The sequence below is a fragment of the Sebastes fasciatus genome, chromosome 6, assembly GCF_043250625.1.
Source record: "Sebastes fasciatus isolate fSebFas1 chromosome 6, fSebFas1.pri, whole genome shotgun sequence".
In the NCBI taxonomy this organism is placed as follows: Eukaryota; Metazoa; Chordata; class Actinopteri; order Perciformes; family Sebastidae; genus Sebastes; species Sebastes fasciatus.
In genome coordinates, this window is record NC_133800.1 from 20,795,480 (window position 1) to 20,809,358 (window position 13,879).

A 13,879-nucleotide genomic window follows, 5' to 3' on the forward strand; every position below is an offset into this window, starting at 1 on the left:
TGCGATTGGCTTGCACTATCAAGTGTCAAATAAAGATAAAAAAAACAAAAGAAACATCTGACGCACCTTTCATTCCTTTAAGTGTGTGTACATAAGTACAACTTAATGTATTTGTTGTATCTACAGTACATAATACTGTACATGTGTGTATGTACATGTACAGAGGTCGTGTGCTGGTCATTATGTCTGTGTTTGATGGCTCGTTTGGTCTTTGTGGAACAAGGAGACAATGATTATCAAGAGGTTCATTTGAGGAAAAGGTTCATCGGAGCTGTCAGGAAGCTTTGAAAGAAAAAAAATAAACCCCTCCTGAAGGGAGAGACGGTTTCAAAGGCTCATCAAGTTATATCACAGCTGGCTAAAAATACGCTGTCTGACAGCATGTGATCAGTACGAAGCAGGTAAAGATAATTTTAGTCTGGTTGCAGCTATAAAATAGATTTTGAACCCAATTAATCCACGGTGGTGTCGTCAATAAAATGAGGATTACAGTTTCATTATGCTGTTATCACTCGCCGTGTCATTCGAAAAACACCTTCGCTAATTTAGGGTAAGTAGGTCAGTAGCCAATGACAGGCAGATACGGTGAATTCCACTCACGTGTGTTGATCTTCTGCAGGGAGATGTGTTTCTCTAGCTGACGTCGCAGTTTGACCTCAGCGCCGTACTTTCCCGTGGTGCCATTGTCTGCCAGGATGAAGTGGGAGTGGAGACTGTTTAGAACCGTCAACTTGCTCATGGGATTGGACATGGTCTGGTATGGACGCACCACCTGTCCAAGAGAAGATTTAACAGTTACACAAACATCTGAGAAGCCCACAGCTGACAGGTTACTTGACAAAGGAAAAATGTACCATTAATGTAACCCAAGTATTGGCAAAAAAAAATCATTTGGCAAACATTATAGAATGTTTTCATTTTCAAGGGTTTAAATAAAAGGAGCACTTTTAACGGCAAGCCAATGTTACAAACTGGGCACAGTTTGAAAGGCGTAAGAGAGCAACTAACGAAGAGACGGTACTGGTTGCATCATGGGTGATGTGGGATCCGACATTTCTGGGCTTGACCCATACTCACTACTAAAAGTCAGGATATCTCTGCCTCTGCTGCACCAATTGTGCAACACATTCTCATCCCAACGCATCACATACTAGCCTTGTCAGTGCCCTTGGGATCACTTTTTGCTCGCAGTAAATGTGCTTAATGTGAATAAAAAAAAAAAAACTTGCTTAGGATTAGGCAACAAAACCACTTAGTTAGGTTTAGGAAAAAACAACATGGTTGGGCTAAAAATTACTAAGTTTGTACAGTGAAAATGTGACTTGATGTTGTGTACATGGGACAGCTGATTGTAACGTGAAAATGAAACTTAACACACGGGACACCATCAGCGATCTCCTGGAGGAAAGCCCTGTATTGTTGGGCCATCCACCTCCTCTTCAGCCCGCCCTGTGTGTCTCTTTCGCTTTTTATAATACGTCACCACAGCACTTTCCCTGAACGTTTACTGTTGCCGCTGTTGTCGCCGATAGGTTTACATTGTAGTTAATGGAAAGCCCTGTGCGTCGCATACCGGTGCTAAAGGGTGCCTTGTGCTGTGGAATTGAACAGCCATGACAAAGCGCCACTATTTGACGCCCTGGGAATGAGAACGGGCTGGATTTTGACATCTGTTTTTAAAATCTGTCTCTTGTGAGTCCTCCAGCTTTATGGAGGTTCAGTACTAAATCACAGGGGGGCCCCTCTAACATATCAATGTTTAAACATAGAGCTTTTGTCAGGGTGATAAAAGATGTTTATTTGGTTCTTAACAATAAAAAATTAAAAGACTCTGTATTCACTCATGTATTTTCAATAGCTACTGCACATTTATTTTACTGTTATTAAAGTTACACTAAAAACTGGATGAATATTTATACGAGATGAATTCATCAGTTTCTCAGAAGCTTGGATTTGGTCGAGTGGAGAAGCACCTGACAACCTGAGGTAAACTCATCTGGTCATTAGGAGTACAGTTGAGACCAATCAAGCATGGGAAAAGAGCCTCAGCACTTAATTATCTCATTTCAGCTACCAACATTAATCTGCTCTGCTTGACTTGCTTCAGTAGGACATTCTGATAAAATTTTAACTATAACATAACATTGATTCCAGAAGATTTCAATGAGTCAGCATGTGCTCCACAGTCTCATGTGGTTCCGCCAGCTGTCCAACTCACTTTGAAGGAGTGTTTATCACAGATTGGATTGTCTTACTCAGCATCTCAATTAATAAACTGTCAAGTGCCATTTACACGTTGTGGCAACTGTGGGCTGCACGTGATGTTTTTCACATATACACACAAGCAAACGAGGGCTAAAGCACGCAAGCGCCCGCTCTGAAACGGTTTCATATTGTTCTGTTTGTTTGTTCTCAGAGACTTACATCTTTGCCAACAAGATCCTCCTGATTTTCTACGATGCCCCACGGAGCGATGCCAATGGTGCAGATCTTCCCCCTTGACTTGGAGGCGTGGTCTTTCAATGCATCACCTACATGGCGAATCACTCCTGTGTGTGTGTGTTTGTGTGTGTGTGTGTGAGAGAGAGAAGGACAGAGGAACAGATAACAAAATCAGAATTCGTCACGATCAATACACAGTGTAAACTTAGATAATGATACACTCGGCTGTGAAGGATAAACAGGATCTATGAAGCGCACGGTTAGCGCAGCCGGTTAGCGCAGCCGGTTAGCGTGGCAGCCAATGTGAATGCACACACACACACACACACACACACACACACTCGCACACAGAGCTTCAAACACAGACAGGTCGTAGCTCCAGGCCTCTCGTTGTTGTCCTCAGGGGAGCAGCAGTCAGACCTGGAGGCCATCTTATCCCATCCCTCCTGCTGTCATTCATTCTTTCTCTACCTCCACTGTCCCTCCAATTCATCCCTCCATCCATTATTCAGGCCTCTCTCTTCCTCTTTTCTTGCCTTTGCACCCATTGTGTCACTAAATCTCACTTTCTGTTCCTTCCTGTATTCAAGTGTGAGCCCGCTACAGCATCCAACGCTGTATCATTTCCTTCCAACTGTTCTTATCTCTCCTCCCATCTTTGTTCTTATTTAAAGGGACTGTATGTACGTTTTTACACGTATACACGTTTTTTAATCGTTTTTTATTGCCATGCAATATAAAAATCATATAAATTGATATTTTAGAGTATACCAAAAGAAAAAAAGAAGACTTTTCCTGCAGGATTTGGTCATCTTTTGTTTCAAAAAGCTGACAAAACACTGTCAAATTAAACTAGTGTGCAAATGTCTGATAATCATATAACCAGAGTTCTGCCTCATATTGGGTTGGTTGGGATGCCTCCTACTGCCAAATCACGTTACCTTGCGAGGCAGCTGGATTTGCGAGATTGTCAGATCTCGCCATATCAAGTGTACACAACGAGGCTGTAAAGGCGGACAAGTTGGCATGATGACGTTAAGTACTTTCATTTAGCCACTTGTTAGGTCTTTTTTAAGACATAACAACCTTCAAAATTCATGAGTGGGATATTTACTGATGTATTTTATATCATAGAACAAAACGGTAAAATCTCTTAATGTTGTGTTAACGACAGACCTTATTTAAGGCATCTAACTAAAAACCCATTCACAAATCGATGGACACATTTCTACCGTTGCACGGTGATATATACCGTCATATTGCCCAACCCTATGCATGATAACGCCATATTTATACATAATCCATGTGCTGACGACCTTTCTTTTTCCCTATATTCTTTTCTACCTATGGTATTTTGCCCAATCACCTTGCTGCTGTCAGACTTAGACACTGTTTCCTTCTGGACTGCCTTCACATTTTCATCCCTCCGCCTCCTATGCTCAAGATCCCATCCACTGAGCTCCTCATTAATCCTGCTTGAGGCCAAATTCATCCAGCTTCTCAGTATCTCTGAAAAGAGATCTCCTTATTCATGAAAGTCTTAAGCCGATCTTCTCCACAACCTCGATTCTTCAAGACAACAGGGAAACCCCTATATTGCTCTCAATGGAATATCACTCCTTGAAAAGTGTATGTTCACGATAGGCCCTAATTGCCTCCTCAGTCATTTCTGTCACGCAACTAATAAAATGAGAACTCTTTCCCTGATTTAAATACAGTTTAAGTAATAAAATACACCTTTTCGTCTCAATGTCATTGACTTCTAGCAATAAAAATAAGCAGTCTAGACTACTTGAGAGTTATTTTCACCTGTCTGGTTTAACTATGAGTTTCCGTAAGTATAGTTGAGTGCTCGTAATATGCTTAAAAGAACCCTTTGGCAGTGATTCAGTGGTTCAACATCTTTACAGCCCTGAGGGGCTTGACAAATGGTTATTTAATAGCTGATATCTTATGGAGAACATTTGAATACACTCATCATACTCCTAGCACAAGTCCACTTATTTTTATATAAAAAGAAAGGAGGCTTTTTTACACTGCACAGAAATATTTAAACTAACATTCTAGCAAATGTAGCAAAATGTTTCAGTATAGTAAAGATTGTTTTACAGAAAATAAGCAGCGTGTCTGTACTGTACTTCACCTGTGTTAACCCCGCCTGTGAAGATCCAGGCTCCTGTTGTCATGGCAGCCTTGATGAGCCCTTTGCCAAAGACCTGTTTGAGTTTGGGCTGTAATTCAAAGTTCTGCAGGCCCCCGTGGACTGAGATGAGCAGCTTGGGCAGTTCCAGCTGCCACTCCTTGGTCATCAGGTGGAGCAGCAGGTCAGGCTTGGTGTCATAAGACACCCGCACGTACTGAAAACAGTGGGGCATGTGTCAGTGATGTACAGATTAGCACACCGGCATCACCCTCAGGCACATGGTGACTCGAAGTCTGCATGTGCCTAAGACTTAAACACAAACAGGAACACACACATACACATACATTATAAAAGCATTCAGTGTGAAGCAAATCTGTGAAGGCAAAATTATGAAGTGGAGAATATATCACATGGATTGGGGCTGCAGACCTGCCCGAGTGTGTGGCTTTCATTTTTGGAGCTACAACAGTATTGAACAGATGTTTGCCGTGATTGGAGAACCACATGCATTATAGAGCATCTGCTTATCTATCTAATTCACCCTCAGACACCCAACCTGACATGTGTCTGGATGAATTATTTAACACTGGCAATAAATCAGACATAATTCAGCGGCCTTAATCATCTGAATTCCCTGAATGCTATAGTATGTGTGATGTGATTCCATCACCGTGGTTATCATAGGCGGTGATTGCGTGAATAGCATGTATAATCAAACTACTTTTGAGATGGATCTATTAGTCAGGCAAAATGTTATCTGCTGCAGTCTCTAGACACTTAAGTCTTTTAAATCAATAATTATATGTAATTACCTAATAATTACACCCATTTCATTGATTTTGCTCCATCCTGATGTGATGAATTTTCGTTGCATATGTGTTTAAATTTGATTATCTAGCCAGTTACAGTGTAATTGGAAGGGAAGCTAGATTTATGAAGGTACACAAAGACTGTAGATGAGTCCTCATTACATTTGTATTTGGACTATGTATGAAATGTATTAATTGACAAAAAAAGAATTGGCAGTCATTGGCATATTCAACCAATTTCACAGCGCTGCTATAACTGTGACATCCAGACCAAGAGTGGAATTCAATTCAGTAAGCCAAGCATCTAACACTTCCCTCCTCTGAACCTGTGTGCTGTCAAACTGCATCAGTTTACAGCAGCGGAGGAAAATATCTGCAAATCACATTCGATTATTGTGCACTTTCAGCTTTCGCTACTGCCTTTATCGACGTTGCAATGATTGCAATCCTCTTTTTACAGTGTATTCAGCGAGGACCACTCTCTCTTTGACAACTGATACGTCTCACTACAATGTACCATTTTCAAAACCACACCTCTCAACACAAGGGACCACTTCCATCAGAGGTCAAGTTTACCGTGACACCTGGTTGTTTGGATGGGTATTTTTGGACTTCCAAAACCGTCAAGTTGCTCTGTTTTTGTTTGCCTTGGGGCAATCTCGAGAAGCAAAGTTTCAGCAGGGACACTGACAAAAAGCTACACAGCAGAGTTAGTAGTTATGAGAGTCACCATGGCTTTGTTGGAGTGTCCTCCTCCCTGGAACTCAATGGTGCCGAAGGCATCAGTGGGGCTGAGCTGTGTGTGTTTGCTGATCGACCACTTCTCCGACAGGCTGTCATTCTTGGCCAAACGCTCTGCCTTATCATTCTGACTGGATGAGATGCCCGGGGGCAAGCCCACATGCTGACCTATCAGACGACCACAACAGCACCTGGATGAAAGGAGAAAGTAAAAGTTAATGCAAGGCTACGTTCACATTACAAGCAAATGAACCCAGATCTGTTAAATTGAGCAATATGTAAACAGAGTTTGTCAGTCGCTGAATTCCAACAACTCCAGGTTGTATTTTCAGGCCAATGGGCAGTCCCTCATGTGTGTGACGTTATTGGTTACATGTGAGGCGTTTCAGGGCAGAGATCTGTTCACACAGATATGGGTCACTTCAAATAATGAATGTGAACAGTCTAGGCAGAAAGATCGGAGTTCAGCATTAAGCCCTGTAATGTGAACGTAGCCTAAGATTGGCATATAAACACAGTCCTTTACAGAGGAAAGTTGAAATCATGAGAAGCCAGAGCCCCAAGAGAAGCTACTGTAGCATCGAGAAGAAAAAAGAAGAGAGAGATCGTGTGTGACTGAAGGGAGAGGGAGAGAAAAAGCGTGAGAGCTGCCATAGTCATGAGCCTAGCAGTAAGAGGTGGGCAAGGATGAAGTGACAGCTTGTCATCGGACTTTCATCTCCTGATTGGGAGGAGAGGAGGGGAAGGATCTGTAGGCCCCTTGCAATCTTTTAATAGCTGTCTCTTTTTGTTTTCGGCTCCCCTATGTTCTCCTCTCCTTCTCCCTCTCAGCAGCAACTACAGGAGTTAGCAGAATGACAGTTATATGGATTGTAGTATTCCTACACAAGCACATGCTTATTCAGATGTACTGAATGCAGCTTTCACATTTAGTGTTTTAACCTTACAGGATGGAGTGGGAGCCCTGGGAGGGAAGGGAGTCAGGAGGCTTTGATTATCACTTCATGTTTCCGTCATCTCTTACCAAAGGTGCTTTGCCTTCTTCTGCCTTATGCATCAACACAAGTGTCTCTGACTACAAAGAGAAAAGCTGATTTGATCTTGAGGAACATCTCTTTCCCCTCCTCCTGACTCCTGGCTTGCACTGGCTTTCCTCCAGTTATGCTAATTCTGTTTACCTAACAAACAGTGCCATTTCCTGTGTGTATGTGAGTGTGTGTGTGCGGGTGTGTGTGTGTGTGAGGGCCAGTACGGCAGGAATTAGACTTGCCTCTCTGAGTTTGTCACCCAAAGCAACAACATCAGCTGTAGTAAAGATTTGGATAACGTCACCGTGACAGTGACTTTGCAGAGCAACATGAGAGGAATATTGCGCAGAAGTGTCTCTCTCAAAACTACATTACATGTTGTTGAAGTGCTCTTATCATTACAATTCATGTTACAGTATTAGTATTAGACAAGGCCCTAACTACTTTCACAGTTAAGCTTTGCTATACTGATAAGCAGTACGCACCTGTGGAGTTGTTCTTGAGTGTTGCTTATATGAATAACCTTTTTAAAATGATGAATAAATGAACTTGCCTGGCACTGAGTTGCACATTTGTGGTTTTAAAATGTATTATGTCAGTTGTTTTGGCTCATTAGTGCAGAGCATCTAACTGTGATGCAAATAGAGGCCAGCGTGGTATTACTCTGAGGCATGTTTTAAAAGGTCAGTAGTGAAACGGGCTCTTAATATGCTATATGTGAGGCGGGCTATCACATTAGCTAACTCACTCTTTAAGGTCGCGTAGCTTTTATGGCAAATAATGAAGCAGCTGAATCTTAAATAGATAGACTTATTTATATACTTTCTTTTATCCTTTGCATCTTCTACAATTCAAAACAAAAATGACTGGCTGGAACTAAGAATAATGTACTTTACATGTATACTAGGGCTTTCAAAGTTAACACGATAACGCGTTAAAGCAAATTTGTTTTAACGCCACTAATTTCTTTAACGCAATAACGCAACTTGCAATTTTTAGGTTGTAGCGGGCTCAGTTTTTAAGCTAGACTGCAGATACTAAGGAATCCATTGATACCAGCCATGCTAGCTTGTTGCTCAAAATTTGGGCAAGGAAAAACGATCATGGCCATTTTCAAAGAGGTATCTTGACCTCTGACCTCAAGATATGTGAATGAAAATGGGTTCTATGGGTACCCACGAGTCTCCCCTTTACAGACATGTCCACTTTATGATAATCACATGCAGTTTGGGGCAAATCATAGTCAAGTCATCACACTGACACACTGACAGCTGTTGTTTCCTGTTGGGCTTGAGGTTGCCATGTTATGATTCGTGCACATTTTTTTATGCTAAATGCAGTACCTGTGAGGGTTTCTGGACAATATTTGTCATTGTTTTGTGTTGTTAATTGATTTCCAATAATAAATAAAGAGTGTTAAATACTTGACACGTCTCCCTTTAAGGTACATTTTAAACAGATAAAAAATGAGCGATTAATTTGCACACTTAATACACTAATATAAACACACAACAATGTAATGCATTGACATTTTTTTCCCATTTCCTTCACACACATTCTTACTCACCTATGGGGGTCTTTGGCGCTCACTATGATATGAACACATTCTCTCTTGCTGAACGCTCTTTCGATCCACGATTTCTGTGCCTGCAGAAATGAAGACAGAAGAACTCAGTCAGCCTTTGTCAGATAATGGAGCTGTGACCTGAGCAAGCAGTAGTGACAGAAGACAGACAGCAGAAACAGCCTTGAATCATGAGCAGACGGTGTTAGGTCACCTGTAAAAAAGTGTTTCTTGTCCTTCCAGAAACAAGAAGGGTTCTGTTTGTTGTGTAAAATGACACGTCTGAGCTTTGTTATATAGAGACTTATCTGTCTCTTTCTTTACAAGCAGCAGTCCATTTTTAGGGTGGCAAACCGAGCATATACTATGAAATGTTGGACTTCATGTCTTTTTTTAAGTACTAATTAAACATTTAAAGAAAAATCTGAAATTTCACATCCAAACCTGGTTTGAGAACAGAAATCACAGCACTTTGGAAATGGCATACATACACGAAGACAACACAGACACACACAGTAGAGGCACAGTCACGCATAATTCAAACGCTGAAGACACTCTGACAGAAATGTTTTATGTTATTCAGTGACTCCAGCCCAAACCGGATGAGATGAAGAGCTGGGAAAGAGAAAGTGGATGTAAAATGCAGTGAGGCAGTAAATTATGTCAGAGTTCCAGTCCTTAGATACTCTCATGTGCAGCCGGCTGAGTGTATGTGAGTTCATATGATCAAAATGTGTGTATGTGATTCTATACTGTGTGTGTGTGCTTTTTGGCTCTTATATTGTGTACACTATAGAATAACTTCCTCAGCAGGATGCGGCTAGGGGAATGGTGTATTTGAAACACCGTGGTGCCCTGCAGTCGCAGCTGCTGCGGGTCTGAGTGACAGAGTGAGTGACTGGAGCCAATTATCCTGCTACAGACACAACGAGTAAGACACCGTAGCGCCACAGGATTAAAGACTAATACACATCTTGTATAGGTGTCCCCACAGATACATGCATGAACACTTGTTCCATATCAACAAGGATCAATGTACGACGAGAGGCAATATGTTGTATGTACTGTAGGAAACCCTTCTTGAAGCTAATAGGAAAGGAAACTGTATCCAGAGCATTAAGATAAAAGTAGGACAAATATTGGCTTGTTTTATTTAAAGGGGCACTGTGGCAGAAGACCTGGGAGCTTATGTACTAAAGTACTGTGCTGTAAAGTGAGTTTTGAAATGTCAATGTTAAGAGAGGGTTCCTTTAGGTTTGACATGAACTACAGTTATTCCTATATAACATTTGAAGATCACAAATAGTTAAGGTACTGGTACACTAAAGCTAATGACTGTTTCCAACAACAAAATCCTGGAGAACACAAATTCTCACGTGTTAATTTGCCAAAATAGAAACAGATTAATCAAAAAAAGAGTTTGTTTTGGTCATCCATACTGCAGTCAGTGCTTGAAAGGGAAAGAAACACAAGAAATATTCTAAATTTGGACGAGATGGTGGATGGAGCTACTGCCAACAGACCCAGACTGGAACAGACTTGCTCCATCAATCATCAAATCGTTATATGTCTCCCTGCTCAGAGGATCAATATCTCAGTTTTTCCCTCTTTCTGTAATACATGCTTTTATTGTATGATGATTAACTGTGGAAATAAAATCCAGTTCATCCAAAACAGCTGTGTATTGCATAATGTACAATGTACATTTTCTATTTCTGTGACTATGACATGCTATTTACTACTTTCTACTCAGCGCTTTGTGGTTCAAAGGTTACACTTCCTGTGTTGACACCGCCATTCCAGGAAGTGGACTATGTCTGTGGCAGGTTTTGTGGCGACAGAGAGCACAACACAAGAGGTCCAGAATAGGACCCAATGTCACAACGGGACAGTCACCAGACAACCAGGAGGACACACAGACCAGACTCCCTAACCCACAGCAGAGGGAACACAACAGCCATGAAAACAAAAGGACAGAGCTTTTTTTCTGTTTTGTTTTTTTTTCATTCTGGGAGAGCAGCCCCGGCTCTTCTCCCAGCCAGCAGAGCTGAGACCTGCTTGTACAGGGCTTTCCCCACCGCCACAGCTACAACAACACACGCCGCATCCGCCTGACTGGCCCTGTCACACCACGGCACGCCAAAACCCACCGCAACTGGCCACAAACTCGGCTGGGCCTACACACAGGCACACTTACCCTAACACCAGTCTTCCCACGATTAACCATTACTCTGGGGGGCAGGGGGGCTGCTTTTAGAGCTCACCCTGGCCACGATGACTCAGCGGGCCACAACAACGCCCCCAGCCCCATTCTTTCCCTGACATGCTAGAACTGTGTATTCATCCGCCAGCTCATCCTGGGACAAAACTAGATCCACACAATAGTAGCAACAGCAGAGTTTTTTTCTAAAATGTGATTAGTATTGACAGGGCTGATGGCAAAATCCCAAACAGTCATATACCACAAAAGCCTTTTATGTCCTCTAAGTGAACCCGTATAAAAGAGGGACCACAGTAGTTTCACCCTAGAGCATCCCAGACAAAGATTCATTTCCCTTTGCACCCCATCTTCTTCTCTACCTTTTCAATTCTGCTTTTCCTTCTTTTCTGTACAGAAAAGGTGCACATGTTCTCACTCACTCTCTCGCTCTTCCTCTCGCGCTCTCTAGTGCTGCTTATGAGATTTGACATGGTATGATGAGATGGCACATGGCCTGCACTCCATTGTGTAATTAAGATTTATCACCGGGGCGCACACACACACACACACACACAAACACACACGCCAGCCGTGTGTTTGTGTGTGTGCGTGTGTAAGGAGCGACTGTGCAGCAAGTGAGCAGCATCTGACAGCCTGTTAGGGGTCTTGACTCCATTACAATCAAACTCCGCCACCTCCTCCCGGTCCTCCCGGTCCTCCCTGTCCTCTCGTCCCCTTCCTTTACTATTGTGTCTCCTCTTTCTTATTGGCACTGGCAGGGAGCTGAATTGGGAACCATATCCAATCAACAGCCTAATCCCTTTGCTCTCGCCCTTTTTTTCTCATTTCCTTTTTATAAACATGAATGACTCATCTTTTATATGGACATATAGGGAGCCTGTAGCACTTTTACATAAAACATCTTTTACCATTAAATATTAGTTTTCTTGACAAGAATCTATTAAAAACTGACATTTGACAAGAGCGATATACAGTATGTACTGTCAAGATACCCAAACACTCTCCATTTGATTTTCTGGTACATCTATTCCAAAAAAGTGATTAAAGCTAAATCCTCACCTGTCCCCTTGTGCTTTATCCTCCAACTCTTCAATTGCATTACATGAATATTGTGTTAGTGCTGCACGATTTTGAAAAAATAGTTAATTGCGATTATTTTGACTGATTTTGCGATATGATTTACGAGTAGAGGGAATGGTAGTTTTTACATCATTATTCTCATTTTTATTGAAAAACATATTAAAATGTTTATGAGGTGATTTTTGCAGGGATCTATACCAAACAAAGATGTTTTATTAAGTCTGTAGAATATGATGCATAGGCAAGAACATCTCTGCAGCACCAAAATATTTAATTTAAAATCCTATTTTGACACACATTTCACCTTTAAAAAATATTCAGATTTTCTCCTCATCATGTGATTTGAAAATTGCAGTAGGCCATATTGCGATTTTGATAAAAATGTAGTTTAATTGTGCAGCCCTGCTCTGTATGTGGTTTTACTGCCATTCCAAGAGACATGGCTGCTTCCCTTTCTGAAGTGCATCTTGATTTCTTCTTTTGGTTCACTTTGATGTTACACGCACCAATAATGATCTCATAACTCAGACAGCTATCAACTTTTTTAAACAGTCAATGTCAGTAGACAGTGAACACACTTAAGTTAATTAGGATGGTCCAAAATGAGGCCACTGTTTTGGGATGAGTTATGACACATTTGATACACCCTCAGGGTAAAAAACAAGAAGACAGTGCTGCCTTTTTGCTGTACTTTCATCAGTCATCTTAAAATAGACAAATAGATGAAATAAGATAAATGTAAAGACCAGAGATAGTTATCTTAGAAAATTTACATTTTCTCAGATGGAGCCCCCACATACATACCTGAGACTCTGAAGATACTAATATCTCTAATACAGAACACCGCATGGCATTGCATTTCTCTGCAAAAACAACTTTAGTAGCAAATAATAAGCAGTAAATAAAGAGATACATTTCCCCAAATGGAGAAATATTGAGTAAAATTTAAATAACAATCAAACAACTACCAAAAATCAGCTGTGGCAAAACATCTAGAAGTCATCAAAAAAGGTTTATCTAAGCAAAGCTGTGACACACGCGTCTGGTTTTCATGACTCACCTGTATTGTGTGCTGGACTGCATGGTTGTGGCCTTTCTTTCAAAAGCATGGTTGAATATTAGCGGCTTAAAATTAAGATCACTGAACAAAACTGATCAGAGCAAACTTGATCAGGCCACCTCTCAGTCCAGTGGCAACTGGTCTACTCTGGGACTATTAGCACTGCTGGTATGTAAGTGTGTGTGTGTGTGTGTGTGTGTGTGTGTGTGTGTGTGTGTGTGTGTGTGTGTGTGTGTGTGTGTGCGTGGGTGTGCGTGGGTGTATGTGTGTTAGTGTGTGTGTTCATGGTACTGAAGGTACACACTGAGAAAGCCCTGAAACACCACTGATAGCTTTACCTATGTCTCACAGTCTCCTCCCAGCTACAAACAGCTGGGAGCGTGCGTACGAGCCAAAAATGAAATAAAAATGTAAAAAGAAATCTCTCATCATGACACAGCTTGTTAACTAACTATATATATAAAGCACCAATAATGTCTGAGCCCTCCAAAATATTCAAAAGGTAGTCGCCTTTTCCAGAAACAGTGTGCTTAGAGAATTACCTGCTGTGTTCCACTTCTCACAAGCACCTCACCTGATTTAGATTCAAATTAAAGGTGGACTGTCAGGCCGTGTGTGTGCGTGTGTGTGTGTGTGTGGGTGTGTAAGAGAAAGACAGCAAGCGAGGGAGGCAGAGAGAGAGAGTGCTTCATCTCTCTCAGCCACATTTCTGTCAGAGATCAAGACCGAAGGGGGAGTCTGAATGGCAAGAGAGCCTATTAGGTGGAGCAATATGACATTCGTATAGCCTG

At 41.6% G+C, this 13,879-nt stretch overlaps 1 protein-coding gene across 10 annotated transcripts in view; it reads right to left on the bottom strand.

The window, feature by feature from the left end:
- trpm3 (transient receptor potential cation channel, subfamily M, member 3) overlaps positions 1 to 13,879 on the bottom strand; it is a 162,394-nt gene that overhangs the window by 67,967 nt on the left and 80,548 nt on the right. For all 10 annotated transcript variants that reach the window (XM_074638312.1, XM_074638306.1, XM_074638311.1 and 7 more), the window contains exons 2-6: positions 8,731 to 8,810; positions 6,125 to 6,326; positions 4,586 to 4,799; positions 2,425 to 2,549; positions 601 to 772 (exon numbers count right to left, since the gene is read on the bottom strand). In XM_074638312.1, the coding sequence (XP_074494413.1) occupies positions 601 to 772; positions 2,425 to 2,549; positions 4,586 to 4,799; positions 6,125 to 6,326; positions 8,731 to 8,810 (793 nt within the window). The remainder of the gene's footprint in view (positions 1 to 600; positions 773 to 2,424; positions 2,550 to 4,585; positions 4,800 to 6,124; positions 6,327 to 8,730; positions 8,811 to 13,879) is intronic.